The 22921-nt window shown below is 31.1% G+C and overlaps 2 protein-coding genes across 2 annotated transcripts; one reads left to right on the forward strand and one right to left on the reverse strand.

Moving 5' to 3' along the window:
- The first annotated feature begins 916 nt into the window (after positions 1–916).
- On the forward strand, positions 917–2915 carry LOC133817264 (4-hydroxyphenylpyruvate dioxygenase-like). Its single transcript, XM_062249732.1, has 2 exons — positions 917–2160; positions 2501–2915. The coding sequence occupies exons 1-2, from the start codon at positions 1031–1033 to the stop codon at positions 2670–2672; spliced, it is 1302 nt and encodes a 433-aa protein (XP_062105716.1). The 5' UTR covers positions 917–1030; the 3' UTR covers positions 2673–2915.
- On the reverse strand, positions 2882–5068 carry LOC133817265 (GDSL esterase/lipase At2g42990-like). Its single transcript, XM_062249733.1, has 3 exons — positions 4589–5068; positions 3998–4487; positions 2882–3181 (listed from the first exon to the last, which is right to left on the reverse strand). Exons 1-3 carry the CDS (start codon positions 4997–4999, stop codon positions 2988–2990), a joined length of 1095 nt encoding a protein of 364 aa, XP_062105717.1. The 5' UTR covers positions 5000–5068; the 3' UTR covers positions 2882–2987.
- Between the last annotated feature and the right edge of the window lie 17853 nt (positions 5069–22921).

The raw sequence follows: 22921 nt of genomic DNA on the forward strand, positions 1-22921 counted from the left end.
TGGTTTTTTTTAGGGCTGAGTTGGACGGGTTGGACGGGTTGGACGGATTGATAGTGTTATAAGACATTTTTATCCGTTCAATGTCATATTCGGATTAGCAAAAATGACCCGTAATTTGTCCAATTAAGAATTTGTTTTTAACTCGTTCAATAATTTGGGCAGGTTGGTCGGGTTAACCTGCCCAAACCAAAATTGTATTTTTTTTGGACGGGTTGGTCGGGTCAACCCGCCCAAACAAAAGTGATATATATTTTTTTACATTTTTTACATTTTTTTCTTTTAAATACTAGTACTAATAGTATGAAGTTTATCTTTTCAAGCTTAAAATAATATTTTAAATTATAGTAAAATAATTAAAACAAAACTTAATTAATTTATATATTTATTTGAATATATTAAAAATAATAAATTGATAATAAATTCTTAATTGAGCGAGTTGGGTTATATTGGGTGGGTTGATAATTATTTTCAACCCGCCCAATGTAATAATTGAACAGTTTAAATTTTGGTCGATTTATTTGGATTGCTTTTTTTGGCGGTTTTTTCAGATTAGTTTGGACGGATTATTCAAATTGGGCGGCTTGTAGCCCCAAATTTTTTTACTTTTTAAGGAAAATAAAAACTTACGGTTGCCAGTTGGGAAGGACAATTCTGACATTTCACAGTGATCATAGATGTCTCCGCCACGGAACACTAACTCGTAGATAGATGCTTTCGTCACGCAAACAGTTCTCTCTCCCATGCTTGTCGACTCTTGTTTTCATTGATCCACGTGAACTCAGCAGAAACCGTAATAACAGCAGCAATCACCTTCGTAGAAATCGACACGTCACCACTGCTAAATCTCAATGACGTGGCCACACCATGACATGGATATCATCCCCACGTGGCAAACTCAACACTAACCGAATTAGTGCCAGAGAAATCTCCACTCGTTCACTAACTATTCTTCTCCTTCTTAATAGAAAATCCTCTTCACTGAACCACGTTACATTCATTACAAAATCTCAGTGAGAAGAAGAAAACGACAATGGGCATCGTAAACGACAACGTCACAGCCGGGGAGGACTTCAAACTGGTGGGATTCTCTAAGTTCGTCCGTACGAATCCCAAGTCGGACCGTTTCAGTGTGAAGCGGTTCCACCATGTCGAGTTCTGGTGCGGCGACGCTACCAACACCTCTCGCCGCTTCTCCTGGGGCCTCGGCATGCCTCTCGTCGCCAAGTCTGACCTCTCCACCGGAAACTTCTCTCATGCCTCCTACCTCCTCCGATCCGGTGACCTTCAATTCCTCTTCACTGCCCCCTACTCACCCTCCATCGCCACCGACTCCACCTCTTCCGCTTCCATACCCACCTTCGACCGCTCCACCTTCCTTTCCTTCTCCGCTTCCCATGGTCTCGCCGTCCGTGCTGTGGCTGTCGAGGTAGACGACGCCGAGGTTGCCTTCGCCAATAGCGTCGCCCACGGAGCCACTCCTTCCTCTCCTCCCTTAACCCTCGGAGACGGCGCCGTCATCTCTGAGGTACGCCTCTACGGCGACGTCGTTTTGCGCTACGTCAGCTACAAAACCCAGGACCCGAACCCGAACCCGAGTTTGTGCTTCCTACCCGGGTTCGAGCCCGTGGTTGCAGAATCGGAACCCTTGGACTTTGGGATCCGAAGGCTGGACCACGCAGTGGGCAACGTTCCCGAATTGGTACCCGCGGTGTCGTACGTGAAGGCATTCACGGGTTTCCATGAGTTCGCCGAGTTCACGGCGGAGGACGTCGGGACGAGTGAGAGCGGGCTTAACTCGATGGTGCTGGCGAACAACGAAGAGACGGTACTTTTCCCGATGAACGAGCCGGTGTTTGGAACGAAAAGGAAGAGTCAAATTCAGACATATCTGGAGCACAACGAAGGGGCTGGCGTTCAACACTTGGCTCTGTCTAGCGATGACATATTCAGAACGCTGAGGGAGATGAGGCGGAGAAGTGGGTTGGGTGGGTTCGAATTCATGCCTTCGCCACCGCCAACTTACTATAAGAACCTCAAGAATCGAGCTGGGGATGTGTTGACAGAGGCTCAGATAAAGGAGTGTGAGGAGTTGGGGATTTTGGTGGACAGGGATGATCAGGGTACTCTGCTCCAGATTTTCACCAAACCACTGGGAGATAGGTAATATTTTTATTATGTTAAACAAAGCCTTATTAGTTTAAATTGTGCAACATTCCATTTCGTAGCAACATTTAATAATCTGCTTAGCGAATCTTGCTCTTAAATGTCTATCAAACTAATATATTGGGTTGCGTACAAAATTCAACATTATGTTTATCAAAGGTCATAATCATGTAACCATTTCTTAGTTTCTTGATTCTATGTTAGTTTTAGACCCCAGTTTCCTATTTTCATAACCTTTGCAGTGGTCAATATAAGAAACTATAATGTTATGGATACCATATATATATATATATGTATGTATGTATCTGCTGAATTAGAACCTGTTTGAAATGCGCAGACCAACCATATTCATCGAGATAATACAGAGAGTAGGGTGCATGATGAAGGATGATAAAGGCAAGCTGTACCAGAAGGGTGGTTGTGGAGGTTTTGGAAAGGGTAATTTCTCAGAGCTCTTTAAGTCCATCGAGGAGTATGAGAAGACACTTGAAGCCAAAGTCGTTGCCTAAATCATTCATTCATTCATTTATTCTAATAATAAGTTTCAGAAGCCATAAAACACAAAATCATATTGTGCATACGAACTTCCTCATATGCGATGAACTAAGCTCTAGTTATGCAGATCTTAACAATTAAATGTTGCCTTTTTTTTGAACTCTTTTAGGAAAATAATTTTACAGTTGCGAACCCTTTGCTCCTTTGGATTATATCTACTTAGTAACAAGTGCACATGAATATGCCTTGTGGTAATATTTTGATTTCATAGGCACAAATGAATTTTTGTTATCAAAGCACATGTTTGTGTGCGTAGTAGCAGCAACTGATCAAACAAATTTGGCTAGACTAGTTTTAAGTAAGTTGTATGAGATGATTTGGTCGGTTTTTTCTGAAGGATGGAAGGCATCCCAAAACACGTATTTATTTGCATCAGGGCATGTGAATGGATTGTGCTTGTTGCATAGAAAACTCATCTCAAATCTCCCTGTGCCACAGCATCCATAATTTGCCACCTCAAACCCTGCTCAATCAAAAAACAATATATGCCTCAATATCAAATGCCTCTACAATATATATAAGATGGTAGAGAATTTTGTTTTCTGAATCATGTCTTTTGTTTGTGTTAAGAGAAATTAGCTAAGTATGGAAGTTTATGGAAGTTTATTAAGTTGAACTTCAACAGTGAAGGCTCTAAAAAGAGGAGTTTCTAACAGTATTCATTCATACGGTCCCTTTAACAACATAATTTTTTCTAAGTGTGAAGTTTGTCTCAGGGAAATTTACAAAATACACTTAGTTTCGCCAAAAAAAAAATTATATTTTTATGAACTTACAGGTTTTTTTCTTTTAAGGAAAGTTTTATATTTTTACGGTTTTATTAGTTGTTTTTATTGTTGCCTTGATATCTATTGGTGTTTAGTGGTTTTTAATTATATTTAATTTTTTTTTGAAAGGTGTTAGTACTCAATGAGTGGATTGTTAGTATGAAGTGGATTGATATCTATTTATTCATTCATTCTTTTTTTAGTTATTTTTTTACACCGGGACAGTAAAAAAAAAATATATTTATGAAAAAACTCATTTATTATATATTTTATATTTCCAAAAAGATAAAACAACGAAAAAAAAGTGGGAAACCAAATTCATGAAGATAACATATCGATTTAGAAATGACTGGCTTGCTTAACTCCTATCCTAAAGTTAGAATTCACTCCAACGAATTAATGCTTCTAATTGAAAAAACATGAAAATCCATGACAAAACTCATGAGAAAGAGGAGAGAATTACTAAAAAGCAAAATCATTTATTCGATAATATTTGCAGTTAAAAAACTTACCATATTTGGAAGGGCTTGTTATGATGTCTAGAAAGACTGTATAAGCATCTGAGTAGACCAGTTGAAGTCCTGGAAAGTAATTGTTCAAATTTGCCACCAAAGTAATCAACTTCATATTAAACTCCCTCGCCACACTGTTCTTGTCCTCCGCACAAGCATGGTCTTGCATGATATTGGTGGCTCTCTGTAGTGGCAAACAGCCCATTGGAGGAAGCCCAGCAAGGGATATTTTCCTGGCCCCAAGAAAATACAGATCCTTAACAAAATTCCAAGCCAGCCCTATAAGAAAATCCTCATACTGACTCACAGTTAACTGTTTTTGTTTTTCGGGCGATGAGTAATAGTTCTCAAGGAAGTCGTTTGTCCCAATGCTCACCAAATACAAAGCCTCACTTATTATCACCTGTGCCTTCTCATCACCAAGATAGTCTCTCAGTTTCTTTTGGTATTCCTTGTAGAATTCCACCTCCTTCCATAGAGGAATTACACCCTGCAAAAGTTGAGAGATTTTATTATTAGCACTAACATAAGAGACATGGCGCTTAGAAAGAGCCATCAATTTTCATACATATATATATATAGACTACTTACTAACACATTAGAAGTGGCATTGTCAAAGCCTGTCCCAGCTGAAGCAAAGCAAACTCCATAAGAAAAATCTGATATGTTATAAGCTGGATCCAAGTAGGCAGGTACTAATGGCTTGAGGCCTACTGCCTCAGAGATAAAGTCCGGCGGAAGCCGGCCATTGCAGAATCTTCCGGTAGGGAAACCTCCAAAAAAGTCACGGCCATAGGGCATGAAATTGCTCCTGGCTATTGTTGGAATGAAGTTGTTGTTACCTGAGTCGACTGATGAGTCTCCAAACACTATGACTGCTGGGATTTTTTGTCCTGGTTTAGATCCGGCTACTAATAGTAGTAACAGGTATGTTTGAATCAAGAAAAGCCAATATGGAATAATATTATGGCTGCACCAGTATGCCATATTGTTATGTCTCATTACCTTTGGCTTAGAAATAATATACTGTGAAGTTCAGAAAGATTTATTGAGGAAATTTATGAACTTTGGTTGGGAGTTTTTTTTTTTTTTTTTTTAATTGATGGCTACTCCTATAGTAGAGTAGTGATTAATGTTTATATAATCACTTCTGTACATAATGGGATGAAGTGCATGGCCTTAGCCCCATGTTATGGTAAATATTCATAAATAGAATTATTGTCTAAATGTGCAAGCATAGATTTGTAAAATTGGTGAAGAACTCAAAGTGAAAAGAAATATTTTCAACCGAAAAATTAGTTAGTGGGCTTCGTTGGTATTAAATGATGCAATAAATGTACTTTAGATGATGCAATGGACAGGTTAGTGGCCTCCATTTGCATTGAATAGTATATCTCTTTCTCTATCTCTCCAGAAGCATGGAGTGTTTAAAAGTTGATATGATTGTTGACGTGTGTTGTCTGTCTAGAAACTTAATACTAAATACAATTGAGAGGGTTTTTGTCTTGTCCAGAATTCCAATTCTGAATTAGATTTTTAGGCATTGGCAGCTGTTTCTTCTTCTTCTTCAAAATGGTAACTAAAAGGTGCATTGAGAATTCTGCATTAAAAGCTGTTAATTGAGAGCACTCACACAGTTTCTGTCCTATTCTTTGAAATACTTTACCAGCATTCTATTTACATCAGTTTTTCCTTCTTTTTTTTCTACGTTATTTAAATATTTTTATTCATTTTAAATATATAATATTAATATATACACATATAAATAAAATTTAAAAACATTAAAATATATTTAGAGCTTTGGAGCAAAACATATTATAACACTTTTTTTACACTAAGAGCGCTCAGAGCAATTTCTTTAAAGGTCTTTAAAATTGTGAAGAAACTTGAGTAAATTCACATTTGTCAGTTTCTTTAAACTCATTTCTCATTTTGGAGCTTCTTTATTTATTTTTTTGTTTCATTTTCTACACTAATAGGATTTTTAGAGTTCCTTTAAATATTTTTTTTATTTTTTTATTCAAGGGATATAATATTTAATTGATATAAAAAAAATATACTGAGAAACTGACTATAAAATTTTGATGTAAAATAAATAAATTTTTTTTTTAGTAATGTATTTTAAATGATACAATCAAAAGTTGCTAGGAGTAAAAGAGCATTCTCTGGCTGTAAAATATCTATTTAGTTATATATTTGAAGAACTCATCAATTAAGAGCACTCTTCGTAGAAGAGCTAAAATGTGTTATTCTTTATAATATAGAGAAAAAATAGTAAAGTAGCTTTCCAATGACTGATATAAAGTTATATTTTTTTTATCTAAATAAATAATATTTATCTATATATGTGAAATATTATTCATCAAGCTATAAATATTTTATTATTTTTTTTATAAATATTTGTATATATATACATATATACGAGTACGATACTATTATATTTAATTATTTTATTTCTTAAAATAAATAAAATATTTCAAAAAATATAATATATAAATGATGTAGAGAAAAAATAGAGAAGTAGATGTATGGTATAATGTAAGAGTTTGAAGTAAATTATAAAAATGTATGTTTTTGTGATATATTTTGTAATACACTTTCTTTATAATACCAGTTCCTTTATACATATATTTATTATAGCTAAGCATAAACTCCAATTAATTCATATTTATATTTACATAATATTTACATATCTTTTATATAATATTTTAATATTATTATTTTTCTTTATAAACTTTCTCTCTCCATTATAATATTTAAATGATGTAGAAAATATATAGAGAAATTGATATACGATATAGTGTAAAATTTAGAGGTAAAATAAAAAAAATATATGTTTTGATAAGATATTTAAAAAAAATGAAGTAAAACACCCCAGCACTATCTGTCAAGCACTCTCTGTCACGAGGTAAATATATAGGTAAATGTATATGTATTTTACTTCAGCCAATTTTTATAGCTACATGTAGCTACCGTTTAAGCTTCCTTAAAATAGTATTTTATATTTTTCTATTCCTTTTCCTTTCTTTCTCTTTCCAATCAATCATTTTTTATTCTTTTCTCACTTCTTTTCTATTACTTTAATTAATAAAAAAAAAAATTGTATTTTTGCTCCCCGAACTATGACCACTATATGATTGTGCCCCTCGAATGATTTATGATATTAAAAATTCCTCCCAAACTATGCACGTTACTGAAATATGAGACTTCTGTTAGATTTCGTCCTAGGTGGCTAACAGATTGATGATGTAGCATTTTGTCTCTTGATGTGGCAGTGTCATGTGTAAAATAGTTAGAAATTTTGCCTCCCGAACTTTGACCACTACCAAATTGTACCATTTTTATTAAGACTAATTTATTTTATTTTATTTTTTAAATTGATAATTAAATCCTTAAAAATTAAAAAAAATCATTTTAAAAGATTAAGAAAATAATCAATACTAAAAGTTTCAAATTAATTAAATAAAATTCAAATACTCAAAAAATAAAAATCTAATTAATAGCAAATAATTTTTTTTACTTTTTTTTTCTTTTACAATATATATGTTAATATAAAAATTAAAAAATAAATCATAAAACAAATTTTTTTCCCCTTTGTCCTCCTCTTAATTTAAAATTTGTATTTATTTATTTAAGTCTTTTGTCCACCTCTTTAATTAATTTTTTTTTCTTTGTTTTAGTATTTATTTTAAATGTTCATTATAAAATAGTTTTAATTAATATTGTTTAAGAAAAAGTAAAAAAGAGTTATTTGTTGATAATTAAAATTTTTTATTTATTAAGGAATTAATTATTATTTTTTAAAAAAAACATATATATATTTTTATAAAAGGGGTGTAATTTGGTAATGGTCAAAGTTCGGGAGACAAAATTGATAATTATTCTACACATGGCACTGCAACATCAACAGACAATATGCTACGTCATCAATCTGTTAGCTACATAGGACGAAATCTAACAGAAGTCTCATATTTTAGTAACGTGCATAGTTCGGGGGAATTTTTAACATCGCGAATTATTCAGGGGGCACGATCATACAATGATCATAGTTCGGGGGGCAAAAATGTTATTTATTCTAATAAAAATATTTAAAGATATAATATTTAAATGATAAAAAAAATATAGAGCAGTTGATTTATAATGTAACGTAAAAATTAGAGATAAAATAAATAAAATGATGTTTTGGTGAAATATTTTAAAGGGTCATTTGGCAAAATTACATATTTTTAAAGTTATTTTGCACTCTAGCCTAGTTTTAATAATTTTTTCCAAAATGACATCTCATAATTTAGATAGCTAGTCGAAAATTAGGATAGGTAGTTGAAATATTCAAATAGTCAGTCGAAAATTTTAAACAATTGGTCGAAAAATTTAGACAACTAGATAAATTTTAGACGGATGACATTTTGCAAAAAATTATCAAAAGTAGATTAGAATACAAAATCACTTAATGTCATTTTTACCAATTTTTTTATTTTAAAAGAAAAAATAAAACATTTGTTGGGAGTGATCTTAAAGCATTCACACAATAAATGAGCATTAATGCTATTTTCTTTAAAATAAAGTAGAAAATAGTGAAAAAGTAGTCAAATCAAAACACCCTTACATCAGAAGAGCTATTTTAGCTTTTATTTTAAAGAATACTAGAGTGCTTCAAGAGGCACTATTCATATTCTAAATAATATTTAATAATATTTTATTTATATTTTGTTAATGTATATTATATATATTAAAAAATATAATATGTAGATGATGTAGAGAAAAAAATTGAGAAGCATGTAACTATATGATAAATTAAGAGGTGTGGCAAAATTATATTTTGTCAAAATGTAACATTTATTTGAAGAGTATAAATTTGATTACAAATTTATAATTATTGTTGGTATCCCTAAAATTTTAATTCGATGATGTGGCAGTTAGAAATGACAAGTGACAATGCATGGTTAGTAAATGACACATTAATAGTCCATAAATGTGTTGGCTCTTTGGAGTTGTGATAAAGCGATCTGATCGATCTGATAGAATTTTTCTCCGACAAGTGAAGATTTTTGACTGACCAGTCAAGTGTCATTCTAGACCAGAGATGTGCCATGTTAGACCAGAGATGTGTCATGTTAGACCAGAGAAGTGTCATGACTGACCAGCCAAGTGTTTGGCTGACCAAATAAGTGTTTGCCCGACCAGTCACTTGTCTTGGGCGACCAGTGAGGGTTTGGCCGACCGGTGAAGTATTTTGGCTCTCCAGTTTTCCTTCTGGGTGTAATGTGGACCGACTAAACAGATCATTGCTACACAAGAGATCCCAGTAACAGCTTCAGCTAGAATCGGTCATACCTGCGCAGGAATCTCTCATATTATCCCAAAGAATCGCATATTGTTGTATTTTAAATATTATTATTAATTAAATATTGTGAGAATAATAGAAAGGACCCGGTCAAAGGGAATATTTGATGTACGATCCATGAGCCTATAAATAAATGGTTCATGGTATCATTTTAGGGATCTGATCTTTTTGGAAGGAGAAAACTCTCTCGTTTTGAGATTTTGGGGACTGTTACTTGGGGCATTCTTGGAGCATTCTTGGGGCATTTTCTGGGAGGTTAGAGAGATAAAGCTTGTATTCTCTAGAGAGAGAAACTCTATATTTTTTTACTTGCACTTAAGAAACTCAGTTGGCTCAAGTTCATCTGATCTTAAGTGTAGGCTAAATATATCACAACTCCAAGTGGATTAGGCTATTACCAACAAATTGGGGCTGAACCACTATAAAATTATCTGTGTCGTATTTTTCTCTTGAAGGTTCATTGTAGTTTTGACGTCTACTCGTCGTTGGTTAAAGTCGCGGTCAACACTTGTAACCCCTTAAAAGATCACCTATTAATGTGTAAAATAAGAGTTACATATTTCTAATTTTGAATTTCATGAGCTATTATGTTTAATAGCTTTTGGATATGTTATTTTGATTGCCATTAGCTGAATGAAAGTTACAAAATGCAAAATTGGGAGGTTACTCTGCACCTCTAGGTCGCGACCTAGAATGTTTTAGGCTGCAACCTAATCCCATTTTGCATTTTGTCAACAATTTGAATGTGTGAAACACTACAAGTAACTCCCAAATCTTCTTTTTAATTTGTTAAACACACAATTAATTATTGGTAACAACCAAGGGTGTTAGTGGAGTTTGAAATTCAAAATGTGAACCAAAACTCTATAATTAAAGACAATTTTGCTCACTTGAAAAATACTTGTGATGACATGCTCATCTTTAGAATATTATGTTGAGATGAGAGAAGACTTGATAATTCATTAAAAGCATTTCTAGAGAATAATATTAAAATGTTCTTACGAAGGAGGGAATAATCTTTAGGACAAATCTTTTAAATCTTGTTTAAGCTTTGAGATCTTTATCTGCCACCTTTTATTCTTATGTTGATTTACATAAGCTATGTAATTTCTTTTTTACTATATGTAATATTATTTGTTAATATTATATATATTTTGAGCCATTTTAATTGTAATCATCTCTATTGTTAATATTCTCTAATATGATGTAAAGTAAAAATTTGAAATAATAAAATTAAAAAAGTACGATTCTAATGATATATTTTGAAGAATAAAGCATAGAAGTTGATAAAAGTGCTCTAAAGAATAGTATATATATATATAAGCAGTGGATTTTGTTTTGTCTAACTAGAATGCATTTCATTATGTATTACAAGTTTTGTTTTATGTAGTTAGATTAAAGTTTAATATACTCGAAATTTGGTTAGATGTATTTAAGTTATCAGTAATTAATAATTCTCCAATCAATCTTACTATTAATATAATAATTATGAAATAAACGAGATGCTTTCTTAAGTGACGCAAGCACACGGTGAAAGTCCTTAATTTTCTTTTATATTAAATTTAAATTAGTAAACAAAAATCTATTTTAATAGAAAAATTTAAGAAAAATGCAATAAAAAACCCAATTTTTTTGTTTTAATTTTTTACATGCAATAAACTTTCCTAAGCAAAATGTCTTACCTCTCATATAAAAAGTTTATTTAAAATATATATTCAAATATTATATATAATAATATGATGATTTAATTTAATCAATTATATTTATTAAAATTGAGATTTATTATTTTATAAAACAATCCTGTATTAAATATATAAATATATATAGTGGGTGTACACATATAATTACTTCTTATATATGCATGAGGTAGCACATGGGAAATTAAACAAGAAGTTAGATATACATATAGATAGGGACATTAATTAGGCATTAATTACACTATTGCTAGGTGACAGCTTTATTTAATTTTAATTTTTAATTTTTAATTTTTTGAGAGGTACTGACAGCTTTACTTTGAATGATATTTATTAAAAGAGCACTACAAGGACGCCACTTTTTCTTCTGCATATTATAGTGATTTAGTAGTACCCAACCCATCAATTTCAATAATGTTGTGACCAAGTAGTTAATAAAACCTTCAGATTTTATATGTTGGCAGTAATAATGATCCAAATTTTAAGTAATTAGAAATCTGACAGAAATTACTCCCATTTCAATTTTTCTTTTACAAAAGAGAATTATAAATAATTCTGGGACTAATAAGACCAATTCATCAAAGCATATGCACGCGCATAATCAAAGAAGGATTCTTTAGGAGAAAAAATGTTGAATAATATATGTATGTAATGTAGTAATGGACTTGAAAGGTGGCTTTTATTACATTAAACTCACGAGTCACGAGACTGAGTTCGACTCATAATTGGGATTTTGACGTTAGTAGTTGCATTCAATTAAGAGTTTATATCTTTTTTTATTATGTATTTTATCTAATTATTTATTTAAAATTTATATTTTGATAATGACAAAATTAAATATAACAATATAATTTTAAATAAAATAATTTTTTTTTGTTTTAAATTATTAGTTTAATGAATTATTTGTAATTTTAGTTTAGAAAATTTTAATAAAAATCGAATTGAGAGTTTTATTTGAATCATTTTACAAAATACAAAATCAAAAAATTATTTATCAAAATACAAGATTCAAACAGATAATTAGACAAAACACATTATCTAAAAATATATAAACTGTTCAATTATACATATGAGAAGTACCCTGGCATTCGCTAGGAGCACTCGTAGACTAATTAGTTAAAATAGTGAAGAGTCTAAAAATATACAAAAACAACCATGCACGAAGTAAAATACATAGTTAGAAGTAGCTAATAAATATATGTATTTTACATGCCCAGTATTTATTTGCTACTTCTAACTACAAATGTATTATTATATTAATTTATAGCTCTTCTCTCATCTATTTTTTATATTATATATATTTTTTATGAATAAAAAATATTGAAAAAAAATAATATTTAAATAATGTAAAAAAATAAAAAATCTGATATGTGCTCTAATGTAATATATTGAGATAAAATAAAAAAAATAAAGATTTTGTGAGATATTTAAAAAAAAATAAAGTAGAGAAGTTGGTGTAAGTGCTCTAAATCCGCGCTCATTTGCTTTTTGTTGGTAGCAAAAGCACTCATAGTAGATTATCTAACATAGCTAATTAGTTAAAATATAGCTATAAAAGAGTAAAATAAAAGTCCAAAAAATACCTCCATCAATGAGGTATTCTTGCTTTTTATTTTAGACAATGAATAGGGCATAGCTAAACCTAGCTACAATTTTAGTTTATTCAAATTAATTTTGTCGTAATTTCTCTCTTTTCCGTACATTCTTTTATAAAAAAAACTGATAAATGGAGTATTGTAAAAATTTAAGCTAAAATATAAAAAAAATAAAAATTAGTGACATTTTAAATAATATAGTAGAAAAACTGTGCTCTAAGGTAGACGAGACATTGTTAGACACGTTTGGTAGCACTTATACCTTCCTTTATTAATTTATGATACATGTATATTATTTAATTTTTTTATATTTTAATATTATTTTATGAGTGGAATAAATATGTACATTGATTTAAGATTTAGGAGAGAGTGTACTATAAAAATTTTCTATTTATAGAGGGAAGAAAAGTATATTGTAGAGACGGCCGTACACATTCACGCAATGAAATTAAATTAACATTAGTACTTTTTTTTTAAATACTTTCTGATGAAAAAGAAAGAAAAAGAATACCAATATTGCAGTAACAGTGCACCTAAATTGGACCTAATCAAAAGTATTCCGGTTTGTCCTGGATTTAATAATGTATGCCTTTTCTTATAAAAGGTTTTATTTTTATTTTTTTTAAACAATCAAATCGTAAAAGTTCATATATATATTTATCAATTAAGTCTCAAAAATTAATTTTTTATTTGGGTTCCAACCTTTTCAAATGCCAGTTGAGTCCCAAATGTTATTTTTTATTTTTAATATAAAAAAAGACACAATAGTAAATCAATTTGTCATTTGTTCCAAATTTTGAAATCAGTTTACAAAATGTTATACCAAGTGAGAGAATTTGAGTGAGTGAGGAGGGGAGAGCCAAGTAAGAGATGAGAGAACCTAGAAAATATAGATACTCCTCTACAGAAAAATGAGTTATTTTCTTCTTCTTTATTTCTTTTTCTTTTGAAAGGGAAAACATTCATTTCTACAACGGTCAAGTTTGCCATAAAAACAAAACAGAACAAGCTAAACTTGGAATTTTCCTTCTTCACATAACACAAGTTATATGAGAATTGAAGAAACTATATTGGCTAAATAACAAACAACAACCAAATTGGTTTTCCTCGGAGAAAACTAAAAACCAAGAAAACCATCTATAGAAAGGAGAGAAATTAAGAATCACTATAAGAAAAATGCTTTTTAGTGGCGACAATATTAGCGACGACCATAGTTCGCTCCTAATAATGTTAATATTAGTAACAACAAAGCATGTTCGCTGCTGATACCACGTTGATTTTTTTTAAATTTAGAATATTATTAGGGGCGAAAATGTCGCTCCTAATAAATTCAAAAATACCTGAGAAAAACGTGAGAATTTTTCCACCAATTTTTTTCACGTCACTGTTAGCGGCGACATTGATAATATTAGGGCTAATAAATTCAAAAATACCAAAAAAAAAATCATAAGAATTTTCCTACTAATTTTTTTCACTTGACAATTAACAACGACATGTAACCATACCATCAACATCAAAACAACCACCCCTAAACATAGTTAATAGTTAAACAACATTAAGACAATTAGATTAAACCTTAAGGTTATGAAACTTGTTTTTCGCAACAAGTTTAACACCTTCAAGAATGACCAACAACAACACATGTACCTTTTAATCTTAATGACTCTTTCCTTGGATGGCTGCCAAGTAAAGTAGATTTTGAATGGGAAGACTTTATAGTTCGATTAGTAGATTGAAACTTATGTATATAACTAGAGCTCCAAGCAAGCAAGTCAGAAGGGTAAAGAATATGTTTACCATGAGCAACCTCATTCCTAATGTACCAAACTTGCAAAGTAATAATAACAAATAACTCAAAATCTTCTTCCATTGCAACCAAAGCAATCTTGCAGAGAAAAACAATAAGATTATAATGATACCCTCTTTGAGTTATCAAAATCATTTATTTTCCAGACTTGAGTGGCAACTTTACACTTCCAAAGTGCATGTTGAATGTCTTCACACCCAAAACAAGAAGGATTAGTAGGAATATCCATGCAAGACAAAACACACAGTTGCAGCATGGATCCAACGATGGCACAATTTCCAAAATAAGTATTTACTTTTCCACATGTATTTCCACCATGACTCAGTTTCTTTTATATTAAATTCCGCATCAGACACGTGTCACAAGCTGATTAGTTGATTTTGGACAATTGACACGTGGCAGTCTCTCATTGGTTAAAGTTGATTGCATAGGACACTTGTCAAGACCTCACTTGATGAGAGTGGGACACTTGGCAGCATGTAAAATAAAGGCAAAAAGCATTTCAGCATGTGGTTGGGCGGTGGAGAAGAAGACACGTCGCGGCGTGTGAGCCAAACAGTTAGCTGCTGTCAGGCGCGTGGGCTACATGCGCGAGTTGGGCGAGTAAGCTCCAGGGGACAGGCGGGTCCCAGCGGCTGGCATGCGCAATACGCGACATGTGGCACCAGGGGGGGTAGTTTGGGTCTTGGGTAGTGTGGGCCTGCTGTTAATTTTGGGCTTTCTCTTCTTTAATTTTCTTTTTTTTGCCCCTCAAATTTATCATTCTTTAATTTCAACATAAAAATATATTATAAAAAATTTATGAAAAGATTAATTAAAAATTAATTTATTTTGATTTCTTTAGAAAAATAACTATGCATTTTTGAGCATGACTTAAGTCCTAGAAAAGATTTCTCTCTTCAGCCATATCCTTGATATCAAGCATCAACCTTGAAAAATTCTTCACATATTTTGTTGCAATCTTTATTTGCTTTAGTTATCTTAATTGGTGTCGAGCCATGTAAACAACATTCTCTGAGAAAAACTAGGTCTTCAAATTATCTTAGATGGCTATGGTGTACTTACCATTCTGCATATCATCATACTTCATCCTCCACCAAACTTTAGCATCCTTATTTATACATAGTAGCAACCGTGACCTACCATCCTAAAAACCGACCAGTGAACATTTTTGAAATAGTGCTTTATATCAAAGAGATGTGTTGGATGTACTTAAGAGGTTCTTTCTTTGCTCAATCACACTTATGCAGCTTAGTATGTTCTAAACATCATGCTCAAATAACACAATTCAAATTTGTGCATCAGTTCTTCAATTTTTGTCTCATAGAGGCTAGATTCTTTGGTATTGCTCACCATCTTCTAAAGCATAACCAAGCCCCTTCTAACCTGGCTTTGATACTAACGGTCACTGGTCAACTAAATAGGTCTCCAAGTTAACATAATGTATATCACTTGCTTACACTTCAAGCTTGCAAGTCAGTCTAAAACTCACGTATGCGGGTAAACAAACTTAGTGATAAGACATGATACATTCCACTCACATGCGTAAGGCAATAATGAACATTGTGCAAAAAAATGTTACTCTTTATTGACAACATTGATTTTTTTTTTTACTAAAACGTAATATTTAAGTTATTACTAATGTAGTTTTAGTCATAACCTATTATATATATATATATTGATAAAATTTCTGGTGACTAAAAATATTTAGTCACAATACAATTTGCTGGGACTAATACTTTTACCTATGAGCTTTTTAGTGACAATATAGGTATAAAAATGTTTATTTAATCACAAATTTTAGTGTGATTAAGAGTAAGATTTTTTTTAGTGAAAGTATAAGCAAGCATAAAACACGCTATCCAAAGGCAATAATCTAAACAATAAGCTTGAGGGTACAACATAGGGAAATAAAACGCATTGACCCAATAAAATCAACAAACACTACAAGAAATATGACTTTTCTTGAAATTCAGTGCAAAAAGTATACCTATTGCAACGTAATACGAAGGTCGTCGCCAAAGATATGCTATTGGTATCTTTAATGATGCAATAATGAGTCTAAAAATGCATGTACTTCTCATGATGTGTTAAAGATGTTGCGAAATGACGATATTTCATGGGCAGATGGTGTTGAGAATGGCCTTGAATGGATGAAGGTGGTGAGTGATCTTAAGCAAGCCTTGGTGATGGGCATACCCAATTTCATGGGCAGAGTTGTGAAGAAGAGCCACAATACAAGGATGAGAAATTAGCTTTGTTGGTAACCACATCTTCTCAACGACGTCGTCTTCTCTTCCTCTGCTTCTACTAGTACTGCTTAACCTCATATATTCTAACTTCTTTCCCATCTATATTTTTATTTATTATGATCACTGCTACTAATGTCCTGAGCCTAAAATTTTATAGATACAGCTGACAGGAAAATTGGCAGCCTATTTATAGTATACATATTAACCTTTTTTTTTCTTCTTTTTTTTTTTTAAATTTTTGTGAGGCTGTCTTTTTTAACGATGATATGATAATGTTTAATTACTTTGTATAGGGTTTAGGGTATAGTGGTCAGCCTAGTTGGGTTCAATAATCCATCTCCCACCCCCTTATCAATGGTATAATTAAAAAAAAAAAAAAGACTTTGTATAGTATAAGCTTGACAAAATGGTAATGAAAATGTTATAATAAACTTATTAGTTAGAATTGGATTGTATTGTACTGGGTTGAATTGTATTAGTATTATATTTTGTTTGGTGCAGTATAGGGGTGAATAAAGTATGATATAATTTATTAAAATTAATTTTTCATTAAGAAAAAATAATATAAGATATATAATAAAAATAAATATTTTAAAATAAATAAATTAATAATTTTTAATAAAAATAATAATTCTTGAAATTAACTAATATTTAAGAACAAAGTTTATGAAATATATATAACTTAATTTTTAATTTTTAAATTTATATATAATATAAAAAACACAATCAATAATATAAAAAGTGGCCCATTGACTCAGACTAAATTATACCACTACTACCAAATTGGGCTTTCTCTGAAGTTTTTTTCCTTAATACACTGCGATTTTAGGAAGCAATGAAAACCGCAATATAATCAATTGCGGAAAAAAGTCCACAAAAGAACCGCAGAGAAATAAAATCTTTTAAATATTAGTTAATTTCAAGAAATCTGACAGAAGTTCTCAAGAAGAAAATATGATACTATTTTAAAAGCTGGACCTTTTCTCTGCGGTTCTTCCATAAACACTGCACAGAAAAATGGTCCTATGATATTTGAGAGTCATTTAAATATTTTCTCTGCGTTTTTTATTTAAGGTTTAAAAAAATACGTGAAAAAACCTATATTTATATTAGTATATATTTTTAGTGGGCTAATATAGTCCTTTGGTTGTGGGACTAATTTCCCATAAAACTTTAAAATTTGTGCAAATATAGGTATGGACAAATTTTTCCTATTGATCCCATTATCCAAACTAACTCTTATATTATAGGGAAATTTCCAGATATACGGCAAATTACAAAAAAAAAATCTAAAAATATGGCACCTCATCATATTTACAAATTTACGGCTATAAACAGCCTACCCTTCCGAAACCCATCATTCATTACACACAACCCATATTATCTAGCCCATTACAAATTAAAGCACAACCCACCCAAACTCCCAAACTAGTATCATTACAAAATTGATCAAATAATGGAAGAGGCCTGAAAATTCCATCACCTGAAATTGGAAAACTTACATAACTAATTGGAAAAAGCATCTAAAAAACTAATATGAAAAGACGTCCAAAATTATGAATGTTTAAATTGAAAAATCTTCGAAAAAATTGATCCAAAAACTTCCAAAATTCTAAGAAATCATAGGCAAATTCAGATTTTTTCTATTACAATCCCATGAAATTTTTTTCGAAATTGGGAGTTTGCAAAAACTACACCACCATCAAATATTTCTTTCCCAAAATCACTAAAAAAATTTGACAAATTCATAAATTTTGTCACATGAATCCCACGAAAAAATTTGCAACATGAGGTAAAAAGTCAGAAATCTAGTCTTTGTTACATTTATTTACAATACCAAACTCCAAGTAACTATGTTGATTATCCTTTCTTAGTGAGCTCATATTATATGAAAAGCTAAGTCGAGTTGTAAAATCTACAAGCTACACCAAAGTTCAAAATTCTCAAACAAGAAAACAAGGTAAAAACAACTTTTATTAAACAAATTGTTATGATATTATAACCATCTTTCTCAAAATTTGTCAATTATTATTACAATTAACACAAATTTCATAAGAATTTGTTATGATTATTAATTAATTATCTGCAAGTTTACGTTCAAATAACCAACTTTTACATAACATAAGAAGATTTTATTAGTATGAAAACCAAAGTAACAAAACTTTACAAATAACTTTGTTCAGGTTAAAATGTAGACGACATAAAATTAAAAAAAAATAGTACAAAAATTTATGTTACAACAAACTTATAACAAACTTTTACAGATAATACAATAGAAGAATTGAAAATGTGACTTATGTTACAAACTTGCAACAACCTATTTCAATGAAATCATGAAGAAAAAATACCTTGGGTTTAGCCAATGAACTAATATCTCCGATCTACACCAAAATTTAAAATTCTTAAACAAGAAAACAAGGTAAAAAAAACTTTTATTAAACAAATTGTTATGATATTATAACCATCTTTCTCAAAATTTGTCTACTATTATTACAATTAACACAAATCTATATATATTAACACAAATTTCATAAGAATATGTTATGATTATTAATTAATTATCTGCAAATTTACGTTCAAATAACCAACTTTTACATAACATAAGAAGATTTTATTAGTATGAAAACCAAAGTAACAAATCTGTAATAAAACTTTACAAATAACTTTGTTCAGGTTAAAATGTAGACGACATAAAGTTAAAAAAATAGTACAAAAATTTATGTTACAAACTTATAACAAACTTTTACAGACAATACAATAGAAGAATTGAAAATGTGACTTATGTTACAAACTTGTAACAACCTATTTCAAAGAAATCATGAAGAAAAAAATACCTTGGGTTTAGCTACTGAACTAATATTCCTCTTCAAATTTTTTTAGCAATGGACTTAACATTCTCTTCACCACTTGCCTAGAACTTCCTCTAAGGGTCAATTTCTTTGGTTTCTTTAAAATGACTTTTACCTTAGACAAAGAGAGACGATTTTCGTTTTAATTATTTCTCCCCAGACACTATGGAGCCATCAATGTCCTCCTCCTTAGGCTCGCCTCAGGCCCCCTTCGCAGGAGGAGAAGCAGACTCTAATGGGTGACTATCATTTTAGGAATAACAGAGTAAAACGAATATAAAAAGGAAAAATCTTGAAACTCAAATAAATGAGCTCGAAGTTACAAACATAGCACCATAGATGATTACAAAAGGTCGGAAATATGGAGAAAATTGATTGAGAAATGGAAAAGATGAAGAGATTGAGAGAGTAAAGTAAGAGAGAGAATTGAGAAAATGATATCATAAAGAAGGTGAGAAAGAAATCTGAATTTTCCTTTTAAATATAATTTTTATTTGGTTTAAAATTATATTAAAAAATACATTGTATAAAAAATTATAATTTAACGTAATTATGAAAGAAGTGACTGTATAAATGTAACCAAATGTATATTTCATATTTTTTTGGTTTATTTGGTGCATTCCGTAATTTTACCTATATTATATGAGTGTGAAACATTTTTTTTTCAATTCTTTTTCTACTATTGTGAAATAGACTCGACTTTATTTAAATATTGTTGCCATTTTATATATACTATGATCAATATTGTTTAATTTTGTAATCCAAAACTTGTATCAATATTTATAGAAGGAAAAAAAAGTGCTCCTATAAGAATATCCTTTATACATTTGTATTTTGATTGGTTAGTTTGTGATATAGTATATCATACCGTAATATGTATATAGTTCTTAATTAATTATATTATCGTTTGGTGTGGGGCAATAATAGAGCTATATAGCATGATGTGTGTAATATATATAATTAAAATTTGTATATACATATGTATCATCAATTTTGAAATCAAAATCAGAGTGTAAAGGCACCTGATTACCAAACTCGAAATAAAAGATTAATTTAAATGTTGACTCAGAAAAATAAATATGTGAATTGGTATTGATGATTATGTAAGCTTCTGGCATGACTAATAATATTTCATGCAACAATTTCTCATTCATCTTTCGTGCTTGCTCTTTCTAATATTCAACTTAATAATGAACAGTATTTGACTGAACCAATATTATTTATTTCGTTTAAGTGTGTGAAAATGGATCAGAAAATTGTATATATTTTGTCAAAAAAAAATATAATATTCAAATTTTTGTATTAATATTTTCTTTATTTGGCAAGATTAATAATGAGTGTATTGTATGAGTATACATACATATGACAAATTTAATTATTTACTGTAAGTAAATTTATAATAAATCACATATCAACTGAAACATTTATCAGCTATGAAAGAAAGCACATAAAGTGCACAACGGAAGTGTTTTGTGAGTTTCTAGTCATCAGATTTGGGTTTTGCGAATTTGATCGGATTGAGCAAAATAGGATCGAATTCATCCGAACAATAAACATGTTTTCATGGGTTTCAGGTTTCGGATTGGACCAAATGGGTGACTACGGGTTTTGGTTTCTATGGGCCTACTGTGGGCCTTATTGAACATTTTTAAAAAAATATAATTTTTTAATAACATTTCACTTTTACCAGTTTTCATTATATAAAAACAGATTTTTGGAGAATATGAGGTATTGGACCTCTAAATTTATTATATCAAATTGATATAGATATTTAATTTTTTCATAAATAAGAAAACATGCTAAAAAATAGTACTCAATCTTAAGTTTAAAAAAGTCAAAACGTAACAATCCATAGTTCTGAGTCATATAAATAATATAAAATAATAAAAATAATATTATTTTATAAAAATGGCAATGGTCAAGTCACTTCCTTTATGTGGCGTTTGGTTGTAAAATAAAAATAGAATAGTAATGGTAATATGAATTAAATAAAATATAATTTTTTGAAAAACCCTCGAAGTTCAAAACAAAATCCAATTTTTTTTAAGATTGATATGTTTTTGTAACGACTAAAATTTGCTAATAAGGTTTGGGGTCTTGATTAGCGTGCCTGAAGGGCAATAAGTGGTTTATTACTATAATATGTGAATTTGTAATTAGAGATGCATGTTTAGTTGAATTAAATATGGATGTGGGCCCCGTCTGGATATTGGGGGCATGATTGTAATTTTAGCTCGCGGAGAGCATAAATGTGGTAAAAGTGATAAATGCAATATACTTGTGATATTTTTGTGTTGCACGATTCGAGACAGTCCTAGGGAGTTGTTAGCCAGAAAGTCACAACGGTGTTGAATATCCGACTTGGGATGAGTCGAGGGGTATTTCGGGTATTGGATGTTTTATGGGATTATCGGGTTATGGAAATAACTATTTGGAGATATATTCGAGGTTAGAATGTTTAGGAGGGAATATTGGAAAATTTTACTATTTTTCCCTCGAGGACGTTTTTGGCACCCCGAGCTTTGAGGTAACCTTAGAAGCTTAAGTTAAATGAAACAGAATTCAGGAAACACTTAGAAACTTGGAGAAACCGACCCAAGCACTTCCTCTTCTCTCTCTTTATTTTCTCTAAGTCTTAGCAAGGGAAACTTTGGTGGAAACTAGTCAAGACTAAGGAATTCAGCTGGGATTTTGGGAGCTTGGGGCTTGGAGCTTAGGGAACTGATTTGGGGATTCACTTCAGCTTTAGGCAAGCTTTAATCTCAGTGAATTGTTTTGAGTAGCTGCTGGTTTTCTTAGAGTTTGCATGTGTATTGGGTGATAGATCATTCTTGAGTTTGATGAGGCTTTGAACTTGAATTATTGTTGGGTTTTGTTGTTGAATCCATAGTATAACCTTTGTGATGATTAGCTTCAGTTGTTGGGTTGATTTTGGGGTTAATTGGATGGGTTTCTGTGGCAAAAATGGAGGATTTTTCTAGGTTCGAAGGGTCGGGCCGCGACATTGTTCTTGCTGAGCCGCAGCCCTCCGAAGCATTTTAGTGGCATGGAAGAAGGGCAGGCCGCGGCATGCTCTAGTTAGGGCCACGGTGCGCCTGCCCTATTTTGGAGTGACTCTCGGGTTTGGGGGCGGGCCGCGGCATGGCCTCATGGGGCCGCGGCTCTTAGTACAATTTTGGGCTTTAAAGTGTGTTTAGGCTTGGGAACTCAAAGGTTAAGGCTCGGGATGGATTTTATCACCCGGATTGATAGAATTCAAGGTCCCAGAGATTAAAATTATGACCCAAAGTTATTTAAGGGAATAAAACTTGATGGATGAATATTTTTGGTGCGTTGTGACTAGGGTTTCAGCGAGGCTCGGACTAGAGGACTGTGCTCGGGAC

This window comes from Humulus lupulus, chromosome 2, assembly GCF_963169125.1.
Source record: "Humulus lupulus chromosome 2, drHumLupu1.1, whole genome shotgun sequence".
NCBI classification, from domain to species: domain Eukaryota; kingdom Viridiplantae; phylum Streptophyta; class Magnoliopsida; order Rosales; family Cannabaceae; genus Humulus; species Humulus lupulus.

Bases quoted from the DNA above. Each gene is read 5' to 3' on its own strand.
- LOC133817264 (XM_062249732.1), top strand. From the start codon at position 1,031: ATGGGCATCGTAAACGACAACGTCACAGCCGGGGAGGACTTCAAACTG. The intron at 2,161-2,500 runs GTAATATTTTTA...TGAAATGCGCAG, and splicing joins ACCAAACCACTGGGAGATAG to ACCAACCATATTCATCGAGA.
- LOC133817265 (XM_062249733.1), bottom strand. From the start codon at position 4,999: ATGAGACATAACAATATGGCATACTGGTGCAGCCATAATATTATTCCA. The intron at 4,488-4,588 runs GTAAGTAGTCTA...CAACTTTTGCAG, and splicing joins ATGCCACTTCTAATGTGTTA to GGTGTAATTCCTCTATGGAA. The intron at 3,182-3,997 runs GTAAGTTTTTTA...TTGATTGAGCAG, and splicing joins AACAAGCCCTTCCAAATATG to GGTTTGAGGTGGCAAATTAT.